General features: G+C 40.9%; 1 protein-coding gene across 2 annotated transcripts; it reads left to right on the top strand.

Annotated features, from left to right (window-relative positions):
• Nucleotides 1-705: 705 nt before the first annotated feature.
• On the top strand, nt 706-23726 carry btbd7 (BTB (POZ) domain containing 7). Of its 2 annotated transcripts, none has more exons than XM_030127639.1 (11): nt 706-1049; nt 7648-7875; nt 9236-10378; nt 15157-15365; nt 16493-16568; nt 17341-17501; nt 17617-17760; nt 18221-18410; nt 18523-18701; nt 19917-19982; nt 20451-23726. In XM_030127639.1, exons 2-11 carry the CDS (start codon nt 7794-7796, stop codon nt 21231-21233), a joined length of 3033 nt encoding a protein of 1010 aa, XP_029983499.1. In that variant the 5' UTR covers nt 706-1049; nt 7648-7793; the 3' UTR covers nt 21234-23726. The 2 variants fall into 2 exon arrangements, with proteins under 2 accessions (XP_029983499.1, XP_029983498.1); XM_030127638.1 differs by having other exon boundaries at nt 19917-20321.
• The last annotated feature ends 6 nt before the right edge of the window (nt 23727-23732 follow it).

The following is a 23732-nucleotide window of genomic DNA, read 5'->3' as shown; positions in this document are numbered from 1 at the left end:
TATCTTACAAAAAACTGATAGGAATATGCAAAAGTTATTGGGCATAAATCTATGGAAACTGTCAGCATGAATATAATTCACTAACATATCACAATGGATGACATTAAGGTGAAACAAGAAGATATTTAATCAGAGAATGATTTAATGACATTGATGAAGATTTGATTAAAGAGAGAGAGAGAGAGAGAGAGAGAGAGAGAGAGAGAGAGAGAGAGAGAGAGAGAAAAGAATACAGCAGAATATTTACTTTATTTTTTTTCCCTCTGAATATTATGTCATTACAATATCATGTGAAGTATAATGCAAAGAGAGGTAAATAATAAAAAACAGGACAGCTTGCAGAAGTGTCCACTGCCTCTGACACACCCCTAGAGGGCGCTGGTAAATGCGTTATTGCACAACTGGATAACCTTTCTGTGCGGCACACAGAATATCAAGTTAGACAGAATACCGGAAGTACATATTTTCGTTTAGAAACTAACGACATGATCCTTGCGTACAGCATAAATGACCAATTCAACGGGTTATAACGTAAATTTCTATCAAATATTAATTGATATGGGTCTTTAAGACATAATTCCGGATAATAACTGTAAAATTCGTCTTCTAGTAGGTAGTTTTTTATTGTACAAACGTCGGAAGTATGTTTATGGTGCTTTTATTTTGAAAGTTAAAGCAGGAGGTACGTATGCGGTGTTTGCTAGCTTGAAACGGGTAGCGTTGGGATAGGCCATAACAACCACCCAACAAGGCGTTGTGCTACTATGGGGAAATATCGAACTGAACCGCGTATAAAATGGTTTGGGTTTAGTTTTTAATCGAGCTATATGCTGGAAATTCGCTTGGAAGTCGTTGCAAACGTAAATTATGGCATATTAGAGATCAAATGTGGACGTTGACGTCGAGCCGTGCGTAATGAGCAGAGTTGGAAAAAGAAGGTGTTGAGCTGCATTTTTTCTCTCTCTACCAGAGACAACTTGAGTCGGAGTACTGACAAACTACGAGGCTATACGAAGAAAAATAATGCCCCTGAAGCTCATCACTTTCTGGTAAATATATTGAACGCCCTCTTTTCAACAGTTGCATCGCATCCTGCGGGTAGGAAAACGCTCTTTCCGAGGGTGAAGTCAAAGCGACACAGCGGAGGTAGCTTACCCTAGCCTCTTAGGATATGCTACTAATTACTGGGCTGAGCTGAATAGGATTCCTCTTGCTAGGTTGTCGCAAAATATTTAGACTGAAGTTCCCATTTCCAGTAACCAAAATAAACAGCCCACACAATTTTTGCTCTTACAAGCACTTTTAACTAAGGCTTCCGCTGAGGACTGATAGCCCACAAGTAGCCCAAAGAGCAACAATAGCTCCGCTTTAACGTTATGCTAACAAAGCCATTTCAGATGATTGATTTCTTTATAGGCGATTTGCATAATGAAACATCTATTAATGTTTTGTCAGGCTGCATCGCTAGGAAAGGTCGTGATGGATGTGCATTTTCACTCTGAGGTTAATCCTACATGTTGCTGTTTATTGCTTCTGTGACAAATAGTTGTTGATAGGTTGTGCTATGGGAACTGTGGAGCCTGTTATCTGGATATGATGTGTAGTAAATTTATTATTGTTGATTCAAAGACACGCTCATTCACAGTATTCAATGAGGGTTGGAAATTACTGTAGATCTGAGAGAACCTGTATGCAATTTATAGGCATTCTGCGTAGTTCACATAGTGAATTTGTATTAATCAAACCTACATTCAAAGCAAAATTTGACTCTCCGTTCCATTTGTCTTTTTTTTTTGTTTTTCTTAGTGTAATATGTGTTATGGAAAGATTTGTTATATGATGCTACTACCATCCAGTTTAAGTGGTAAGGAGCCACATGCACACTGAGATAATCCTGTTGTAATCTCACTGAAGTTGTGGTTTGACTCAGTAATCAGGGCACCTCATCTTCCTCTGAAATGCAACCCTTAAGTGTTTTTGTCTGTCTTTTGTTTAGGAAAAGGTGCATATACTGCATCCTCAGCATCTAGGTTTCTCATTTTACCAGGTTAAGTATATGTGTCAGTGCTCCAGGGCCATGCAATGACATGTAATTATTTGAGTTACATGCTCAGAAGTCCATGGCTGTCGTGAAAGACTGTGTGCTTGTAAGTACTTGCCACAGAAGAACTGACTGAGCAGGACTTTGGCCTGAATGCTGTTTACACTGGCCAGTTGGATGGAGAACTCAACAAGGAGCATTGACAAATCACTTAAAATAAGCACTCATTGTTTTCTGAGCACCATTCATTCTATAGAGATTGACTGCCTGACTGTGTTTATATAGTCATTAGTTTGTGCACACTTAACATTTCTTTATTGAGAAGATAGCCCTGGTCAGTGTAGGTTTGCAGGCTGACCCAGTGCATGTCATTCATCCATTCATTGCATGTCACTTAAGGTATCATGTTTTCAATCAGAAGTCTAAATGGGAAATTAGTATGTGTAATATTCATCTTTTTGGTTTTGTATTGTGGCCTGTAGAGTAAAAAATTTAATCTGCTGACAGCATAGTTCATGAAATGTGCAAATATGCAGCACTATGGTTCATATTGTTGGGTGACACTGGCTAATCCAGAGGCAGCCCACCATGAGTCATCATTGTGGGGACTTTTGTTTCCTCTATCTGTGTGTCATTTTTCTGTGTTGCTGTTTTTCTAGCCTGTTCTGATTCCTGTAGTTTCCTGTAGCTCTCCTGTGCAGAGCCTGTAATCAGTTGAATGGCCTGATTCACTGTTATACTGATTGACCTGATTGGCAGAAACGCTGCAAAGGTAAGCAGCGTGCTTTGCCTCTAAATTGCATCTCTCTAGCTGTCATTTCAGACAAAATGTAAAACGTTTTTTTGGAGGGTAGTGATTTATTTCATTTTATATCCCCCAGCTGCCCTGTTCCTCTTACACATCTTGCTGGGAGATGTGTGCACATAAATCAATACTGTGGAGGTCACTGTGTATTAGAAAGTTCTAGTTTCTGTTCATTGCAGCATTGCTTATTATGACTTTGCTTTTTTGTTCAGCTGTGATTAAATGAAATGTGCAAAGAGTAAGACAGTGTATAATAATATTCTCAAAGCAAAAAGTGGCCAGCTCTTCCTGTAGGTCATTTAAAAGTTCATACAGTATAAAGCTAACATTTCCTAAAGTTTTATCGTTCCATGCTCATTATGAACTGCAGTTATAACTAGGGATTGTGGACATTATGCGACTGCGTTTTCTGTAAAAACTGGAAAGGTTCTGTATGTTTCCAATTCTTCACAATGCATCTAGGTAGTAAGTTACCTAGGTTTTTCCAAGGTGAAGTGTGATGGGACTTCATAAAATAGTAACATGTCAGCATACAATAGCAAATAAAAATTCTCTGATTAAATGCAAGTGTTGTGCAGTAGAACTTGACAGATGTTGGTTTGTATAATAGCAATGCTTTGTAGCGGGAAAACCCTTGGCATCAAATTAATTGGTCAATGTTATTCCCCCACCTCCATTCATAAAAATAAAGAAAAAATAATATCTACAGCCAAAACAAACTATTTGTGACTTTGTTTGAAACTCGACAACTGTTGAACATGTTAAACATATAACTCAAAGTAACTGAACATCAGACTAGCTGCAAACGGTCAAGGTAGGCTGAATTTTAGTTTTTTGGGCTATTATTTTCCCTGAAACTCAGCATTTCCTGTGAAGAAGCCTAATATTAGCAATCGACCGCTTTTAGAATCATGTTCTGCTGATAACTGTATTTTGTAAAATGTCTTATTGGTGCCAATTAATGGGCCTTTCTCTGGTGTGCAGGGGGATCTCTGACACATTAAAAGCACATTGCAGCAACTGTGTAATTTTAGACAGGCAAATGTTCAGAGGACACATTTCAGTGATGCTGCTATTGCTGCCCTTTCATTCAGGCCTGACTGCAATGCTGGTATAGTGATTGCTCCTCTTCAAAAGATTAAGGGTGATGTCATCAAACCAAACAAAGACGGCTATTAAAAGGGACACTTCTTTATTTCATTCACAGAAATGATAGTGTAATAAGGTTCCACCAGCTTTGGCATGTAAATGTGGTTCACATATGGTCAAATGCTAGTCCTTAAATAATCCTGTACTTAAGTATCTCTGTTGTCTTCCTTTATAGGCCCATTTTTGTTCGCTGCTCCTAGTCAAACAGCTGTACGGTCAAAGAGTATAATGCTTAGTTTTGATGTTTGTTGTTTTTTTTTTAATTAGGCCTATATTTGTTTAGTTGCATCTGTAGTTGAACAGTGTTTTCTGTTTATCTTTTTATACATCACTGTTTTAACTTGTGCTACATGCTGATCTTAAAAATCTTTAAAGGTTCTAAAGAAAAGGAGAAAATGATTATATAGGAGTAAAGTACATTTATTCGATGAGTAATAATATCAAATGTGATGACAGACATCTCCATATGACTGTTTTGTTTAAACTACTCATGGCTCTATAGCAAATGGGTTATATCTATCTATCTATCTATCTATCTATCTATCTATCTATCTATCTATCTATCTATCTATCTATCTATCTATCTGTATGTATGTGTGTATATATATATATATATATATATATATATATATATATATACACACACATATACACACATATATATATACATAGTTGTCTGTTGAAAGAAGAATGTGCTGTTTACATTTGAGGTGAAGGGTCACTCTGTTTGCCAAATGGTTAAGGCATATCCACACAAACCCAGTGTCAAAGGTTTATTTCCACCCAGAGGCAATTGTTGAATACCATACCCTTTTCACTACTCACATGTAAAAATCTTAAAAAAAAAAAAAAAAAAAGAGGAAAAAAAAGAAGGAATTAGAGATAAAGAAAGGAGACCCAGATACCTACCTCTCTTTTTCTCTAGCCATGATGAGGAAATTCACATAAATGATTGATAAAGTGCCCTGACTGTCATTTGAATAATACATTGGTCCTGCTCTTTTGCTAAGCATTTTTGCGTGGGGATCTTCTGCAGAAAGTCTCCACTTATGCCTTCTAAACCTCTCCAAATGGCTGATTTCAAAATTATCAAGATAACCGAGGCAAGGTGAGCAGTTAAAGGGTCTGTCTATTTGTGTGTGTATGTGTGTGTGTGTGTGTGGAGGAAGATAGGTGGGGGCAGGGAGTGTCTCCTGTCACCTCTCATTAGGGACGCATAGTCCAGCTCGGCCGGCGTCTGCCTTCCCCCGTCTGTGGCGCTGCCCTCCTCTGCTCTCAGCCAAAGCACAACAGAGCCACACACTGTTTCAGTCTAAACTGCAGAAAAGTGTCACCATCAGAGAGAGATGGCAGAGATGCTTCTTATTGAACAGTGTGAGTCAGGTCTCAAGGAAATAGCTGTCCTAAATTATGCTTTTAGAATTCTGCACTGCAGCTGAAGTTAAATTTGGTTCTCTCATTTGAATGAGTTAAAGCCGTACGTCTGCCTAGTTGGGAGTCAACGTATTGTTCAGTTGATGTGTTTGTTGCTTTACTTTATTCTGGCAGTGTTATGCTCCTTTGAGAAACCACCACCACACCCACCCATCACCCCTTTTGTAAACAAGACAGTATATATCTCAAGGGCTTCCTCCTATCTCCTACATATTCAAATTCAGCTTCTAATTTTGTTCAGATGAATTCCCTGTGAAGATGGGGCTTATTTAAAGCAGTCTAATGAAATAAAGATCAACCAACATTTTTATTGGAGTGCTCCGATGTGACTAGTTGGTGACTGGCGGTGTGTGTGGAGTAAGAGGCTGTGGTTTTCCATTGAACCCATGGGACGCTGTGTAGCACTGCTCTACAGGGGCAGACACAATGATTTATTAGTGTGGTAGGTAGGAAAAACTAGCAGGCTGAGATAAAACAGATCTCCCATCACACTCCACTTCTCCCTGTGGTCTCACATACTAAAGGGCTGAAATCTGTATACATTAATAGAGCTGTTTTTCTATTAAGTTATTTAACGTCCAGAGCAATGAAAATGACATTTTAAGCTCATTAATAATGTATATTGAATGTATATTTACAAAGATGTGTAAGCACTGGGCCTTTGCATCTGCAGATCTGTCTCGTCTCCAGTTTTCTTGGTGGTAGCATCAAGGCCAAATATACTCCGTGTGTAATTAATAGCATGATTTGCTGGCTCCATACTTAATGAGATGCCCTGTTTTCTTTAAAGCATTACTGGCCAGAGATGGCTCAAAAGAGAGACTACAAAAATGTGTGAAATCGCTATGGCTTCCTCCTTTGCTTGCAAGAAAAGGCTAAAGTCAAATCATTGTACATATCAGTTTGCATTTGCTCACCTCTGTGCCTGCACTGCATTTTCTGGCTTTGAATTATGTTTGACCTTCCCAGCCTTACAGATCAACAGCCTCCTAAATAATTTAAGGTCTTGTCCTGTAGAGTTAGTGTCACATTAGGGGCATGAGATATGGAAGAAATCCTCTATTACAGCATGTGTAATTTTATATCATGATGTCACTATACATCCTGCTATAGCACATTTCCTGGTAACTCAATAGGGCTGCAGATATTTTCACATTTATTGCCAATAAAGGGATAAAAAAAGAGATGGTAATGTTGGGTTTTTTTACCCATGTGTAATTTTTTAATACAAGGTAAATCAACATACATAATTACATTGTTTATAAAGAATTCTCATAGCCACAAAGCTATCCTGCTTAGTCACCTTCATTCACAAGTACAATCAGAAGAAATAAATTGAGAGCTACTGATGGTATAAATAGATTAGTATTGTCTTACATTATCATCTTAATGTCGTCCCCTTTGACATATAATGCTCTAATATTACATTGAAACATGACAATTCTGTTGAATGTTTATAGAAGAGCACTGTTAAAGCTATAAAAAGGACTTTATTGAACAAGCAGCCACAGCTGTAATGTAGCACTTTGTCTGGTGTTAATGTGCTGATATGAACTAAAGAGACAAAGTTCCTCATCCAAAGCCTCTTAGCTCTAATTGATGTAACCATGATCCGTCTATTTTTTGTTAAATTGGAGCATTATTATAACCTACTTGGATGTTAACACACAAAAACTATCAACATTATTTGTTAGATGACAGATTTTATACTTATGTTAACTAGGTGACAGACTGGGCTATGCAGGACTCGGTCTCCCTCTGAAAGTCACCAAACATCTGCATTAGATTTGTTGTTGACTGCCATTCAGTGTTTCCTGAGGGCCAAGCGGAGGAAATCTCTGTTAACCTAAGCCACAGTGGAAGATTAGAGATATGAGTCTGAACACAATCATCAAATGAAGATGGTTATACGAAAAAATGAACTCCCATCTAATATTTTTTTTGGTAATGTGCCTGTAAAAGTGCTAAAACTACTATGATTGATGTTTGTACTGAAATCATTGTGGCTGAAACAGTATGATAGATAGTAATTAGTGTCCCGTTGTTCAGATTCTTCAACATCAATGCCCCTGGCCATTCATTAACTTCATTAACAGACCAAACTCGTCACGTTCTGATCACTGCGAGATGTTACTCAGCAGCATTTAAAATGGAGTCACTCTTTGGCTTAAACGTCTCTCACTGTTCTCTCTGCCTTCTTTCATCTTCCTGCTCCAAGGCACGCCATGCTGGGCCTGAGGCTCTGAGGATGCTTCAGAGGATCCGTGCCTGACCCACAACTGAGAATCGAGAGGAATACGTTGTCTGAGCAGAATGACTCAGCAAGTGGGGGGACCCCCAAATAGCAAGTGAAGAGAAGTGAGGATGGGTGCCAATGGATCCAGCTATCCACACTCATGCTCCCCACGCATAGGGGGAAGTGCACAGGCACAGCAGACGTTTATCGGTAAGTGTATATAATGTCGTTTATTTTTGTTGGAATTAAACATTCGGCTCTGATAGATGGTTTTTGTAGTAGCGTTTAGTAGATAATATTCAGATTGCTTTCTCATCTATTCTCAAGTGATTGTTGCTTTTGATGAACCTGATTTGGGACTACCATGTACCCCCATCTATAAACACAGTGAGAGGTATGAGTAGTCACACTTGTGATAAGGTTAACCTGCTTCAACGACAACTATTTGGTTCAAAGAGTTATAACCCACTGCATTCTCTTGAAGCAACCCTGAAATAAATCTTTGTGATATATTATATTGTTTAAAATAGTTTCAGGGTAATTTATTACTACGCAAAAGATATTAGTGTGACAATTTGATATGTTGGCTGTCTGAGGGGGTAGGAACTAAATTTATGTCACAGTTTTCTCCTGTGACCAGCTACAGACTGCCTCTTAAACTTTTTTCTGTTTCAGTTATAGCATTATTTATGTTTATCTATCTATATAGTATCTGCATATATACAATTTCTGTATTCTCAATAACATTAAGTTACATGTATTAGTTTTAGATGACTTTCTGAGACCTGTTCTGAGCTTGATTTAAGTAAATCTAGCCTTAACAAAAAGCGTCGATTTCCCTTTCAGAATGACTGGTGTTCGAGTTCTTTGTAAATCTTTATAAGCCTTTGAGTCAGACGACCCCTGTAGCCCCTGGGGCCTAAGAGGTTTCCTCTGTAGTTGTTTGGTCAAGTTGGCCTGTGCTACAGATGATACATAGTGCTAGAATGATTACTATTTGGGTCACACTGATGGATGCTGAGAGAAGGGCAGGCAGAGAGGATCTCCTTGGCAGAGTTTCCTCTGACGTACAAGTCTCGTTGCTTATGCCAAAGATAACTGCTGTTTAGTGAAATTGATTGAGCCCAAGTATGCAAGTAGACTGAAGTTCATTGAGTAGGCCTAGTACAAAACAGGACAAAATCCTCTTGGTAAGTGGCCAATTGGGTTTTAGTCTGTCATGTACCTTAGTTTGGCCAAAATAAAATGATTTAAGTAGGGTTCTGTCTTCTTTGTTTTTTCCATTAAACTAGATTTTAGGGCTTTGGTAGCTGGATCAGAGTGTGCACGGCCTGATGGAGTTGAGACAGCATTGCTACAGACAGATCGGGTTTCTAGCAGTCTTGTCTCAAAAGTAAAGAGGTGTTAGGATTGGGAAATTCATGTCTTAAAACCACCTTTGAATTAAATCTTTAGATAAACCTGCTATTTTTAACTATCAGCCTAAACATGACTTTACAGAGTCTCCATTATACACAAAAATCTTGATGAAGTTAACCGGTTTTCTGGATGTATGTGTGTTTTATTCTAGGAACCTCATCTTACTCTCAGCAGGGATATGGCTGGGAGTCTAAGCTATACAGCCTGGAGCATGGCCATGAGCGGCCTGCAGATAGGAAGAAGAAGAGCCTTGGTCTGGCGACACTCAAACGGAGGTTTATTAAACGAAGGAAATCAAGCCGCTCAGCAGATCATGCGCGGCAGATGCGGGAGCTTTTGTCAGGATGGGACGTTCGCGATACAAATGCCCTGGTGGAGGAGTACGAGGGTACAGCAGCCCTCAAGGAGCTAAGCTTCCAGGCCAGCCTGGCACGTGCCGAGGCCCCCAACTTGCAGCGGGATCTGGCTGCACTCTATCAGCATAAATACTGCACAGATGTGGACCTTATCTTCCATGGTGCTTGCTTCCCAGCTCACCGGGCCATCCTGGCTGCCCGCTGCCCCTTTTTCAAAACCCTACTGACTTCATCCCCTGGCTATGGAGCTGAGGTTCTCATGGACATTGAGACAGCTGGCATTGATGTCCCCATGTTTTCTGCCCTACTTCACTACTTGTATACGGGGGAGTTTGGGGTTGGAGGAGCAGAGGACACCAGGCTGCAGAATGTGGATGTACTGGTGCAGCTTAGTGAGGAGTTTGGTACTCCTAACTCCCTAGAAGCAGATATGAAGGGCTTGTTTGACTACATGTGTTACTACGACGCTCTTCTCAGCTTCTCCTCAGACTCTGAGATGGTTGAAAGCTGTAATGAAAGAGGTGCTGTCGCTGCAGTACCAACAGGGGGCTCAGGAGGCAATGGGTGTCCTGGGACCCCAGATGAGGACCTCAGGGCTCATAAGGCTATTCTCTCAGCTCGTTCTCCTTTCTTTAGAAATCTTTTGCAGAGGCGTATCCGCACAGGAGAAGAAATGACAGAGCGCACACTGCAAACACCTACCCGCATAGTCCTTGATGAATCGATTATCCCGCGGAAATATGTGCAAGTTATTTTGCACTGCATGTACACAGATGTGGTGGAGTTGGGGCTAGTGCTCCGGGGCAGCCCCTCAGCAGGCAGCCTCGGGGAAGTGCAAGCTCTAGTGTCAGGAGGCCGTGGGGCCAACACACGCACTGAAGAGGCCATGGAACTGTACCATATCGCTCTGTTCCTGGAGTTCAGTATGCTAGCTCAAGGTAAGCATTATCACACACATTTACAGCACGCATCAACAATACAAGACTAAACTAAGATTTGTTTCTCTTATGATAGGGTGTGATTACAACTATTTTTCTAAACATAATCTGGCCTTGGGACTGCACTTACTGGTACTTGTGTTGAGGGTGGAGCAATATTCTGTAATATCTAGACATCTTATGACAATACTAGAATATGTGCAATAAGTTTGAGCACATCACACAAGTGTAAAACAGATCAGCTGCAAATGATATGTGTTAGAACTGAGGCCGCCGGTAATAGATTATAGACTACAGGGTGTGTCTGTTTCTCCCAGAGCAGACAGCCTACTGTGTGATACATGTAGTGCATCTGAACTTCTGTCAGCACTTCATTGCTGGACTGTCTTAACTCAAATGGCTTTGTCCTTTAGACGGCTGTGACGGTTTTAGAATGACTGCACTAATGTTTAAGATTCACTGCAGTAATGTCCTGGTAATATGTATGCTTTTGTTTTCAGAAGATTTTTAAAAAATCTACTTGTCAGTGTTTACATAGCCTTCATAAAAAAGATTTTATTTATTAGAGGATATCAAACAATAAAGACTTAAATTAGTTGTCCCATTTAGCTGTCTTAGCTGCCTTGCAAGCAAAATATTGTTGGCTCATATTAAAGGCACTCAGGCAAGGTTCTTGGAAACCTGACTTAAAAAAGCAACCTTGTTTTATTCTTCTTTGTTGCCAAAGCTGTAGCAAACTGTGCAACATAGTACATAGCTGGTGTTTTGCTGATAGCTTCCAATGCCATCCAACAAGATAATGAAAACATTTACTTGTGCTTCAGCTATTAAGTTATTTTCATGATTTTACAAAATATCTGATTTCTGAGTGGATTGACAACACTATTTGCACAGGGGGCAAAACACTTAAAGCTAATATTACCATGTCTTTGCCCTCTGTAATTTCTTCACAAATGCCCAATCTGCTCTGAACATATGTAACTATCAACAAAAATGAAAAAGAACTGAGGTAGCTCACTTCTTATCTGATTGGCATGTCTGTGCACTATTTATTAGCCATCAAGTGTGTGTATTCAGGGTTTCCACTGGTCCTTAGAAAGTCTTCAAGAGTCTAAATTGATAAGATTATGACATTAATGTTTATTTCATAAGGTTGCATTGACTTCTTGTTGCTGTTGAATTGGGTATTGGTGAAGAAAAATTGTTGATCACTGTGTAACAAAATTCCAAACTGAAACAAACGGTGCAGCTCAGAATTTATCTGAGCGCACCCAACTAGTGTGTCGCAATGGGTTTGCTCATGTGGCGTGTCCCCTCAGTAAAAATAGAAGTGATAAGTTCAAATCTTTTCTATTATCATTGTATTCATCCAATAATGCACAAGTTTAATGAAATTTGGCAAAAGAAATGTGCCTTGTTTGTCTTTGTTTGAAGCCTTTCCAAAATAACATTTGAGGCTCACTGTACATTATGCAAGAAAACTGATCAGGAACTTCAAGTGTAAAGAAAAATCTGTCATTTATGCAAGACATTTTTGGACTCTTTCCCAGTAAAACATTTAAACTGATCATAAATAGTGTACAGTAGTTTTAAACAAGTAGAAATCCTGCAGAGTAACATATGAACACAGACAGTAGTGAATTCGGGCAGCGGTATTTGTTGTCATATCTTCATAACCATCTTATCTTACACCAGGGAGCCTCAATGGTGGGAATTAGCTCTTGAAATATTAAAGTGATGATTGGCATACATTATTTGTTGAAGTGTCTGCTGTTGTGTAATGATTTTGCATTGTCGGCGTTGACCTTATTTATTTAATAAAAGTCAAATTACATAATGATGTTAAACCTATTTATTGTGCAGTTATGTTGTTATGACTCAACCATTATGATGGTGGTTTTATAGTAAAAGCCCTCCAGTGACATATCTGTACTCCATGCCTTGAATTTAAGTGTTCTAAGAAGCATCTGCAGAATCTAAACATACACTGAGGAATTAGAAACAGGGCTTGAATTAACCACATACATTAAGTGAACATCACATTTTAAGTTCAGGGCAGATGCTCCATTGACTGAAAAGCAGAGATCACCTTTTTAAAAGACGTGTGCAGTGATTTGAAAAGTTCTGCACACCAACACATACACCACCTCACACTGTCAGGCTCCAGTGTCGCTCTCAGGGTCAGTCTGGCAGCTTAAGCTGCCAAGCAGGCAAATGGTGTCATCCCCACACACCATCACCTCCTCTTCCCTCCCATCCCCCCTTCCAACAAGCCCATACTCATGGGTATTTTTATCCCCTCTCCTCCTTCTCCCACAGAGCTGTGCAGCTCTAATCAGTTCCCATGAAACCTCAATGTGGAATGTGGTGAGATGGTTGAGGTTGACCTTGTGTCATTCTGTCCAAGTCCCCTCTCTTATTTGTCTATTCTGCAAGTTCTTCTTATTACCCTTTCTTTGGACTCTTTTTACATTTAAATTCAGAAATCCTGCACAGAATGTCAAATAGTAAAAGAATATGTGAGTCTGTTGAAATTTTGTCACCATCCCACCACCGGAAGACTTTGGTAAGTGTTGTGTCTCTGCTGTAGGCAGGAGAGAGGCTCATGTCAGGGGTTTTCTATGGAGAGAACCCTCTCATCTGTCACTGTCTCCCCCGTATGTTCCTGTACCTCTGCCCTCTGGCTGTGTGAAGGTTTGGCCTGTGGAGGCTTTTGTCGAGCAGTTGATAGTAGGATGAACTGAAGAGCTCTTTGTCATTCCTCCTTATTAATTATCAAGATGTGCATTCCCTTATTACTCTGTCTCATTCAAATGGCAGCCAATATTAAAAGCCTTATTAATTTTTCAAATGCACCTCAGAGACAATAGCAGTCAGTGTGGTTTTGTGTTTGTGCATACTCTGTGCTCACTCACTGACTAGTGAATTCAGTGCCCTGTGTTGTGTTTGGAGTTGACTGAAGTCCCAGACCTTGAGTGGTCAGCAGACAAGATTTACATCTACAGGCTTGTTTATAGGCCATGAGTGCAGCTGATGTTTTAAAGTGGCTTTGGAGACTGCATGCTCCATAAACATGCTGGTCCAAATAATAACAATGAGACAGAATTCATACATCCTCCGACGTTAGTGTCTTGTAGAACTGGCTGCTGCTGTCACTGCAGTTATGTTGATATTCTTGTCACTCAGCTGGGCTCCAGTGAATGTGGTGTACCACCTGTGGTGAAGGGGAGGCGGGTTAGCATTAGATATAATGCAGATTCTAATCTCCATTTGATAATAAAAGTTGTGCCTTTTTAAGAGACAGACTGTCACTGTGAATTGTACAGGGCTAACAGGTAGAGGAGCTGTTTGCTTTCCCTGCCACTAGTCCCAAGTGGGGAATTGTCTGCCTTTGAACGAATGTCTACTTTTAGATGAGGGCAAAAATGCAAAAGGTGAAACCCTGAAAAGAGCTGAAGCATTTTCTATCAGACAGGCACTAGGACGACTGGTGAAGACTGAAGCACAGATGTTGGATATCCATGCCTCCTTCAATTGGTTTTTAGAGGAGATTAAAAAAAAAAAAAAAAAAAAAGACAAAATGCCTGCATCCTTATTTTAATTTAATCTGTTTCCTTAACAGTGCACCCACCCTCCTTTTAAAATACTGCAGGCATTCACTTTGCAATTTTTAACTTGCTATTACATCTTAAGACACCAAAACTGTATTTTGTGTGAATGTGTCTGCACCTATGTGTTCACTTTTAAAGTGCGAGTAGCTCTTGGATGGATATGAGGCTTTAGATTTAAAGGCAAATGTTGGAGTCATCACTCAAGTCCAGCGTCCAATTTCCCAGAATGCACTTTCAAAGTGGTGGCTTTCAGGGGCGGAAAAGCAGCTTAGATTTTCTAGTTGAAGATAAGTTTCCCAAAGGGCCATTGCTTCTGGCCAATCTTCTCCAAACAAAAGATGATGGACAGGACAGCCTGGAATGAGGAAGTTGGCAAGCTTGTCAGTTCAGTAACATCTCTGACTGAACGTCAGTCAGTCTGGCTCCATCTCCACTGATGTCCATTTTGTGCTAAATGCCAAAGATAGACTATGAAAATAACAATCACTTAAGGTCTGGCTTATTTAGGACAGGTATACATGGCTTCACCTAGCCAGTCACATGATTTTTTTTTTTTTTTGGTCATCATTATGGTGTTTAGTCTGATCCCCATTTTTAAATAAGAGTGCGTTTTAGTGCCAGAAAGAATTTTGAAAACTTTATTTTTCCAATTGCTAAAGTAGCAGGTACATAATTCCCTAAGCCTTCTTTGGGTTTTAATGTTTTTTTTATTTATGCATGCAAGTGTGTGTGTGCTGGTGTGCTGGCAGCACATTTCCTCTGGCTGCTGTGTTTACTTATCACGGTTAAGAGGAGGCAGCTTGAGACTGAAACACATCAAGGTATCAAAGGCATTTCTGTGGGTTGGTGTGTTACAAAGTTAAACCACTGCCTGCTGTTCTGGTATGTGCACTGATTTAGGAAATGCAGCAAAGAGGATGTGGGGGCTACAAGAGGGAGACTCCCTGGGTCAATGAATACCAACCAAGTCTACTGATAGATTTGCTTTGGCTTTAAAATTACTTTTATTGTCTAGTAATCATTTGATTAAATCAGTTTCACCTTCATTAAGTTCTTTTTAAATTTAGATATACTATATACCGATGTTCCAGGCTTGATTGTAGAAGTGCCATTAGTGCCTATGTAAAGATTTTACTGAATGAAAGGTGTTTGTCTGTCCTCTTCCAGGATGCGAGGACATTGTTGTGGAAAGCTTGTCCCTGGACTCACTTGTCCCCATCCTGAAGTGGAGCTCCCAGCCGTACGGCTCCAAATGGGTCCACAGGCAGGCTATGCACTTCCTCTGCGAGGAGTTCAGTCAGGTTGTCTCCTCTGATGTTCTCTACGAGCTTAGCAAAGAGCATCTTCTCAGTGCAATCCAGTCTGACTATCTGCAGGTAAGAAAATATTGTGTCAATCATGGTAAAATATGCTAACAACTCACAAGCTACAACATGTGGTGTAAAATTTTATGTTAAATAGATACTTTGTATGTTCACATTTACCATGTTTATGTGTGTAAAAATTTTACACTATTACTCTGAATTTGAAATGGGGCTTATAAACAGCATATTCCCATTTGGATATACCTATTTGGACCTTTTAACAGTTAAGATCTGTGAGATTTGGTGAAGTTGTTCCATTTTTTTCCCTTTTTCGTAATGAGCATTTTTTGGGTGTGTTCAGTGCATTTTGAATATGTATCCAAGTTGTGCAGATGGTTGTGTGCGACTTCTGTTTATAGGAACAGAGATCCTCGTAGGTAGAGATGGATGACCAAGAGAAAAGCCCACATTTCTAGTCAGGAGGAGTAACACACCTGCTTTTGTACAGGCGTAAATACCACAGCCTCAACCTTTTCAAGTTGATGGTTGAAGGCGTGAAAGTGGGATGCTGTGTTCACCACCACTTGGAAACTTTGATAAAATCTCGTTTTTAATCGGGGTATGAATAGCTGCATATAAACAAGAATATCACTAGATAATTCTATTTCATTAGCCATTTAAACTGCTTATTAGGCCAGGAGACAACAGAATATTTTGTGCATTTTGACACAGTCGGTGATTGCATGGTGAAATCACAACAAACCCAAACCCATTAATCCAGTCTTTGTTGCATTACACTCACAGCCACATCTAACACACACACACACACCAGACACAGTGAACATCCCTAGAGTTAAGTTACTCCCATCCCTGTGGGAAATGCTGTCAAATCTAGAACCTAATCAAAGCTGAGCTCTCATCTCACTGCCAAGCTTCTGGTGCATCAGACCAGATGGTTGAGGTGAGGTGTTGTAACACAACAACACAAATAACACAACCAAGCTTGAGGTTTGCCGGGACACTGCTGGAGCATATTGCAGTTTCACCTTAACACTCATTTAACAGCTTTCCAGTTTTGTTCTCACCAATATCTAACCTTGTCCTAATAATACTTTTATGTCTGTCCTTTTCCCTGTCCTAAATCTCTCTGTCTTTTTTCTTCTCCTTTTTTTCTCTCTGTACCTTGGTCTCATTCACAGGCGAGCGAACAGGACATTCTCAAGTATGTTGTTAAGTGGGGCGAGCAGCAGCTTATTAAGAGGATGGCAGACAGGGGTAAGATAATACACTCTATAATTACCCACTGAGCAGCCCCCCTAATGGCTTTGAGGAAATTACCCACTTACCAGAGCCTCCAAAATACACTTAAAAGCATTGACAAAAGGAACCAAGCTTTACCCTGGAAATGATGACAGCAAGACATAGATTCATAGTGATCGGTCATGTCATGGTGTGCTCTGACCTACAAAGTACTTATCTCGTGCAGGATTCTGGAAAAATGGACTAGTCACTCTTTTGATAGCAGCAGGGCATGAACAATTAATTGAAATCTTACCGAAATGGCAGTATTGCCAAGTGCAATGTCTGTATGGTGGGGGCAGTGGTTTTTGATAATGCTAAAATGTGTCACAACAGTGTAAAATAAAGCAGAGTGGTGCTAGTGAGAAGCTACAGCCTATAAATCAAATTCAAATGGTAAAACATAACTGAACTGTTTTGATAGAATCCAAAAATATGCATCCAAATGGGTTAATAATGTGCGTTTTGGTTTCATCAACATTTCTCCTAAGTGTGAATAGTTGTCTAAACCCTATCAATCAATTTGAAATATGACTATTACTGCTTTTTATTTATTGTTTAGTCCAACTATCAGCCTACACAAACGATACAGCAGCCAAAAAAGTTTTATCTAGAATTTCTTAAGGGTAAAATTTATTTTAACTTATGTTATAATTAATATAAAGTCGATTCCTATAAATATTGATAGACATATTTTTGTGTGATGGAAAAGCAGTGCTAATGACTGTTCCTGTGTTTGTTTACCTAGAACCCAACCTGTTGAGTGGTACAGCCCACAGCGTAAACAAGAGGGGAGTGAAAAGGAGAGACCTGGATGTGGAGGAGCTAAAGGAGATACTCTCTCCTCTCCTGCCTTTTATTCGAACTGAGCACATCTTACCCCCAAACAGCGATGTTCTTGCTGATGCGGTCAGTACTCATTGATTGCCTTTTTCTCAGCTGCTTTGAGTTCATTACTGTCTACCTGAGTCATTGTAACCTTCATAAGCTGAGCATTGATCCACATTCCTCACACTGTTCACAGCTCAAAAGGGGTTTGATAAGCACCCCACCTTCAGATATGTTGCCTACAGCAGAGGGCGGAAAAGCCAATGCCTGGTTACGGCAGAAAAACGCCGGCATCTATGTGCGTCCTCGCCTCTTTTCTCCTTATGTGGAGGAGGCGAAGGTAAGGCTCATTCACTTCTGATTAATGATGCCACGCAGCAAGCCACAGATTGTGTTTGTGTCCCATATAGCTGTCATCAGAGAGTGCTGAGGTTCTCAGAAGAGGGCAGGCTAACCATTAAGAGAAAATTTGTGGACCTGTTTAAAGCTCAGATGTGCTAAAATCCATCTATCTACACCCAGTTGCTGCTATGCATACTCATGGTTGTTAATAGTTGCCTCCATCATCTTGACTGAAATTCATTTTATGTCAATTTTCACACTTTCCCAATACATTATAGGGCTTTCTAGTGCCATGAATATTTATGAACATATCCACAGACTGCAGAGAGTCATTATTAGATGAATTGTCAATCAAGTGGAACTAATTTGCAAACCCTCTGCGTGTCCTTGAAATGCACGTAGGCTTTTTTTTTTAAAGTTCTGGTCAAATTTGCCCTCTCTCCTCTACCTGTCCTCAGTCTGTTCTTGATGAAATGATGGTGGAGCAGACAGACCTGGTGCGTTTACGACTTGTGCGCATGTCCAACGTCCCAGACACGCTCTACATGGTCAATAATGCTGTGCCTCAGTGCTGTCATATGATTAACCACCAGCAAATGGCAAGCAATTCAGCCGCGGCTCCATCAGTTGTAGCTAATGAAATTCCAGGTAAGAGAATTTCTGAAGCCCCCCCCCCCCCCCAAAATGGATCTTTAAACTTTGACAGCAATGCACAGATGTGTGCATTCAGGTTTGTAAGCATATTGTGTTTGTTTTTCAGTGCCTCAGCTGCCTGTGGTGAAGGATATGATCCGGAGGCTGCAGGAGCTGAGACACACAGAACAGGTCCAGAGAGCTTATGCCCTCAACTGTGGTGAGGGAGCCACTGTCAGCTATGAACTGCAGCTTCGTGTGCTGCGGGAATTTGGTTTGGCAGACGGAGCCACTGAGTTGCTGCAGGTGAGCAAAAAACAGAGTTTGTCCGCAGGGGTTAGACGGGGACGAGCAGGCAAAGGCTGAGACACTAACAGAGAATGTAAGGTAGAGGATATGCAGAGCCCAGTGATGCAGCATTATCAGACTGTAAACTACCCCTGGCAGATCAATGTTTAAGACTCTTTAACACTTGAGTTGAAAATGCATCTTTGTTGATCTGATCCCAAATGGACAACACTAAATGCTAGTATGTAAAGACACATTGTACATTCTTATGCAACAGGAAATAATTTGTCATAGTGCAATGATGGATGTTTTGGTGATGACACACCAATGTTCACATTCTAGTGTTTGTATGTTGTCACCTAAATATAGGAGAGCACTGATGTACGACCTCAGCACTGAAATAGCTTACTTGTACTGTGTTTCAGTTCTTCAGACATTTTGTTTTTCTTAGTCTGTGTGAAACAAATCTGGTGGTTGTCCTGCAGCACATTGTAACTGTGCTCCGTACCCTTTGACCTTCTAATGGAAGTGACATTAGAAGTGATCAACTGCACACCATGCACTTGCATAATAGAAACAAGTGTGAGCAGCTATGTGTCTTAGCTGTCCACTTGTTTTAGGGTCCCAGTGATGCATTTTAAACCAGTTGTAAAGAAGATCAAGCATCCCCTTCAATCTTGTTATGTGCTGAATAAGAATCAGAATTTGGTATGCATTTTCCACAAGAAGTTCAAGGACCTTTTTTTAAAAGAATTTGTTAAAAATCACATCTCCTTCACCCGCATTGAAACCTGTTGAAACTGTATATGAAATCAAAAATTTTCATTATGTATTTATTCACTGTATTGGGAGTCAGAGTTTAAACAGTTTTATCAAAGAATTTAACAACTGACATGAACCCATTTACAATAATTTGCATTGTTTTAAGTTGTTGCCTTTTTAACACACACATACACTGACTGCCCATGTGTCATATGGGCCTTAATCAAAATATTGATATTTACTGCCAGTGTGTTGATAATGTATCAGAAGAGGAAGTAATATGATATCGTTCTGTATTGATTATTTTTGTCCCATCCCTAGACATCACGCCACACATTGAATGAATATTGAATAACAATTCTTTATGAGTGGAATGGGACTTGAAGGCATATTTTGAAGTGGAGTTTGTTGGGTTAGCACCACTGTGTGCAGTACCAATTTCTTTAGCTTCTGTTTTGAATGTTTTTTCAGAACCCGTACAAGTTCTTCCCCGATGAGCGATTTGGAGACGAGAGTCCGATTCTGGCCCTGCGCCAGGTGGGTCGTTGTCGGGTAAACAGCAGCCCAGCTATGGATAGCATGTTTACTGAGCTGGAAGGGGTAGCGGGCTTCCATCCTCCCCTACCTCCTCCACCTCCCCCATACCATCCCCCTGCAACACCCAGCCACACCCAGCTCAAAGGTGCCTGGCGACCTCGTGTTCCCATGCCAACCCCTACCCGTTCCTTCTCCTACCCCTGTAACCGCACCCTGATTCAGCGCCATGCATCCTCCAAGCATGGCAGCTCAGAGTACTCCTCTGTGCCCAGGCCCCAACCCCCAGACTGCACCAACCCACAGGCTATGGGCCGAGCTTTGCTTTCAGACCAGCAAGCGGTGAGTGTGTTAAGTTCCTAGAGTCCTTGTCTTGTGTTTTTGTTCATTCATATGTGGCTTTATGGTTTGTGTTTCAGGGGTTTCATTTAATTAGCTGGTAAACATATTTGTATCTGTTTTACTATGCAGATGAGTATGGAGCCTGTTATGAGGGAATTCATGCCTGACATAGCACTGGGTGTCTCAGTCATGTCCCTGAGGGAGCAACACATGGCAGAGATGGACAGGGAAGGCCCTCACAGTCCCATGGGCCCCTCAGGCCACCATCTGCCCCATGGGCCCTGCCCTTCTGCCCGTCTCAGTCACAGCCATAGTCATGGTCCCGGACACGGACACTCCTGCAAGAGACACGCTCCTGAACCCAAACTAGAGGCTCAAGCAGAGTTCCCTGATCTATATGAGTTCTCTTGTCGACCTGCTACCCCAACCTCCACTCACCCCATGCCCTCCTTTGCAGGACCAGACCTTTACAGCCACAGCTGCACCCCCTCCAGTTCGTATCCACCACCCTACATTTCTGACTCTCAGGCCCAGGGCCACTCGCAGGGACGGACTGCCCCAGACCCACTGCGGCTGGATGTCCTCGGGATGACCTCTCAGAGGCATGATGGAGTCCTTGCCAGCCCTTCTGGGGCCCAGCCTAGAATGGGACATATCCCAAGGGGGAGATCGAATGAAACAGACCTGACTCATGGCTTAGGCCATTTGCGATCCCCTAGTGGAAACATGGACAGCTATGAAGAGCGGCACACAGTAGCAAGAGATGCACCTGAGGACATGGTTCTGGCTGGAGAATCATCTGGCCCAGGATCCCTCCAACAGTCTCATAGAAACAGTGTCAGTGAGGAGATCACCAGAGACCGCAGATCGCCCAACAAGCCTGATTACCCTTACAAGAAATCTGCACTTTAACCCCAGTAGAGGACTAGGGGTTGAGTTAAGAAAAGGGAAAGTGTGATGAGTTGCTGTCTGTCAGAATGGATGGCAAAGCACTAATTGTGTGCCTGTGTATATGTGTGTTTGAGAGGAGCAGGGAAAAGGCTGGTTGATAGGTGAGTTTCATAGGGTCTGTCTTTTTGTGCTACCTCTATCACACTGTGCTATCCATCACACAGTCAAAGTATGGAAAGAGTAAGAGCTGTAGGTTTACTGTTAGCTTCTAATTGATCTCTGTAAGCCTGCGTAGTCCTGCTGGTTTAGACTTGAGGATGACTTGGGCTGTACTGGATGGATCAGTCGCTTGAGTCTGTATGCGAAGAACAACGCCACGTGAATCCTGCTTGACTAGGTCACAACACTAGATGTAGCTCAGCAGAAACTGATGTTTCACAAAGACTATATTCTTTTGTGTGTTGATTATTTTCAGCAAAGAATGGGGAGATGGCAGAATAGGGATCTCAGTTTACACAAGTGAACAATGGCACACAGTCTGGGACGCAGAGTATTGTGATAAAATCGTATGTAAATATGTCTGGCTATTTTCATTCCCCCTCATGAATTGTATTTCCATTTTCTTCCTGTAGCATGCCTCCAGCAACCCATCCAACTAGTTTAGCCCCTCTGGCTCTGGTTCTGCAGTATTTTGATGAGTAATGGGCCGAGGCTCGGTCACACAAAGCAGGAATTGGATCCGACAGGAACTAGGTCATGCAGCTCGTCATTCTCCAATAACCCAGTCTGATAATTGTGTCAGGCTTAAACTATCACAGTCTCTGTGTGGCGAGGTTAGAGGCAGAATCCTGATGTTTAATAAGTGGAGGCGTAGAGGACAGGTTCATTATTCAGTGGATAATATAGGGGTGTCATAGCAACAGTGATCAAATGGAGGGCTGGATGCGTGTTGTTTTTTCTTTTTTTTTTTTGCACCTGAACAGGTGTGTGTGTATGTGTGAGAGAGAGAGAGAGAGAGAGAGAGAGGACTGCTTTGATACACACAGGTGTTCAGACAATCTCAGTACTGTACACTACCATCTTTTGTCAGGTCTGTTTGTACATATCAGAGATGTGTCTGAGATGATCTATCTGTGTCTCAATGTATGTTGGTCAGTGTGCAAGAGCTCCCTTCTCATGATGTTTAATCCAGTACCATCAAGTAATCCAATCTAAAGCCTTAACCAGTGCTTTGAATATTCAGTTTTAGCTACCTTTATTCAATTCAGTATGATGTCATTATATCACTACCCCTGTAATCGCTTATTCGACTGTTGTGTTCACTACGGAAACATACACTGCAGTTTCTCTGGGTGGTACAGTTGGGTCTCACTGAACCCAAATGCTAAACCATGATGTGTGTCCAGGCTCTGTCTCGCCACCTTATGGGAGCTTGTGGACCTGCACAGCCAGTGTTGATACTGTTGAATATACTGTTAAAGAGCCACAATAGTAGCTCCAGAACCCTGCAAGTGCACACATAAAAGCCTGTCACAGCCAGTAGCTGGCATACAACCTCACATACAAGTATCATTGCACTGTAGGAGCCACATGATTCAGTTGAAGGGAAAAGGAACAAATGAGTTTCGAACAAAAGGAATCTTATATTGAAGAAAAGTTGGCGATTGCTGGCTCATATCTCCAATGGAAATTGTATATAATGAATTGAATTCCACATGTTCTGATGAATTTGTAATGGTTTCTATCACATTTTAGTGGTTGTTGAAGGTTTGTGTTTTTACTGTAGTGGACAACACTGTGTACTTGTCTTTGTCATGATCTCTCACTAAGAATGTGTGGTATAAAACAAAGATTGTGTCTCAGAATATATTTTGTTCTTAAATGTTACGCATTTAGGGCAGTTTGGTCAATATTGTAGGTGGTGTGGATTACAATGTTTGTAAAGATGTTTTTTTCTTTTTTCCTTTACTTTAAAAGTAACAGGAATATGTAGAGGATCTGAAGATATTAGCTCTCTGCTTAGCAGTTGCCAAGCAGAAAAATAATTTTCCATCTAGCTTGCTTCATGGGGAAAAAATGCAAAACTCCAGATTCCTCCCCATGTTCATGTTGGGTAGTTGTTTTATTTTCCAGGACAATGTTCCATTGAATAAAAGTCCTTGTTTTGCTCTTTGCTGTAGAGAAGTCAGTGCCTTCCCCCGCCTGCGGCTGGGCTTTTATTGGAGAAGTGACTTTGATGTCTATGCAAGCTCTTTTCTACCAGCTTACCAGCCTGCATCAAATAGTTCTTTGAAATCTCATGTAGCTCGTTTGTGTACATAGTGTTATTTAGCACCTTTTGAAATTGAACCATCTGAAATGTGTGATTGCTCGTGTTGAAATATGACATGTTTGTAGATTGATATTACGTTGCATTTAGTTTCACTGAATCTATTTTTCTACTGTCACCTCAAGAGGTGCGTAACAGTGGTCAACTTGAGCATCCTCAAAATAAACTGGTTTGATATGATGGAATCCATT

This window comes from Sphaeramia orbicularis, chromosome 22 (assembly GCF_902148855.1).
Source record: "Sphaeramia orbicularis chromosome 22, fSphaOr1.1, whole genome shotgun sequence".
NCBI classification, from domain to species: domain Eukaryota; kingdom Metazoa; phylum Chordata; class Actinopteri; order Kurtiformes; family Apogonidae; genus Sphaeramia; species Sphaeramia orbicularis.
The sequence above is the reverse complement of the archived record's forward strand: the minus strand, read 5'-3'. Positions and strand labels throughout refer to the sequence as shown.

Bases quoted from the DNA above. Each gene is read 5' to 3' on its own strand.
- btbd7 (XM_030127638.1), top strand. From the start codon at position 7,794: ATGGGTGCCAATGGATCCAGCTATCCACACTCATGCTCCCCACGCATA. The intron at 10,379-15,156 runs GTAAGCATTATC...GTCCTCTTCCAG, and splicing joins GTTCAGTATGCTAGCTCAAG to GATGCGAGGACATTGTTGTG. The intron at 18,702-19,916 runs GTGAGCAAAAAA...ATGTTTTTTCAG, and splicing joins GAGCCACTGAGTTGCTGCAG to AACCCGTACAAGTTCTTCCC.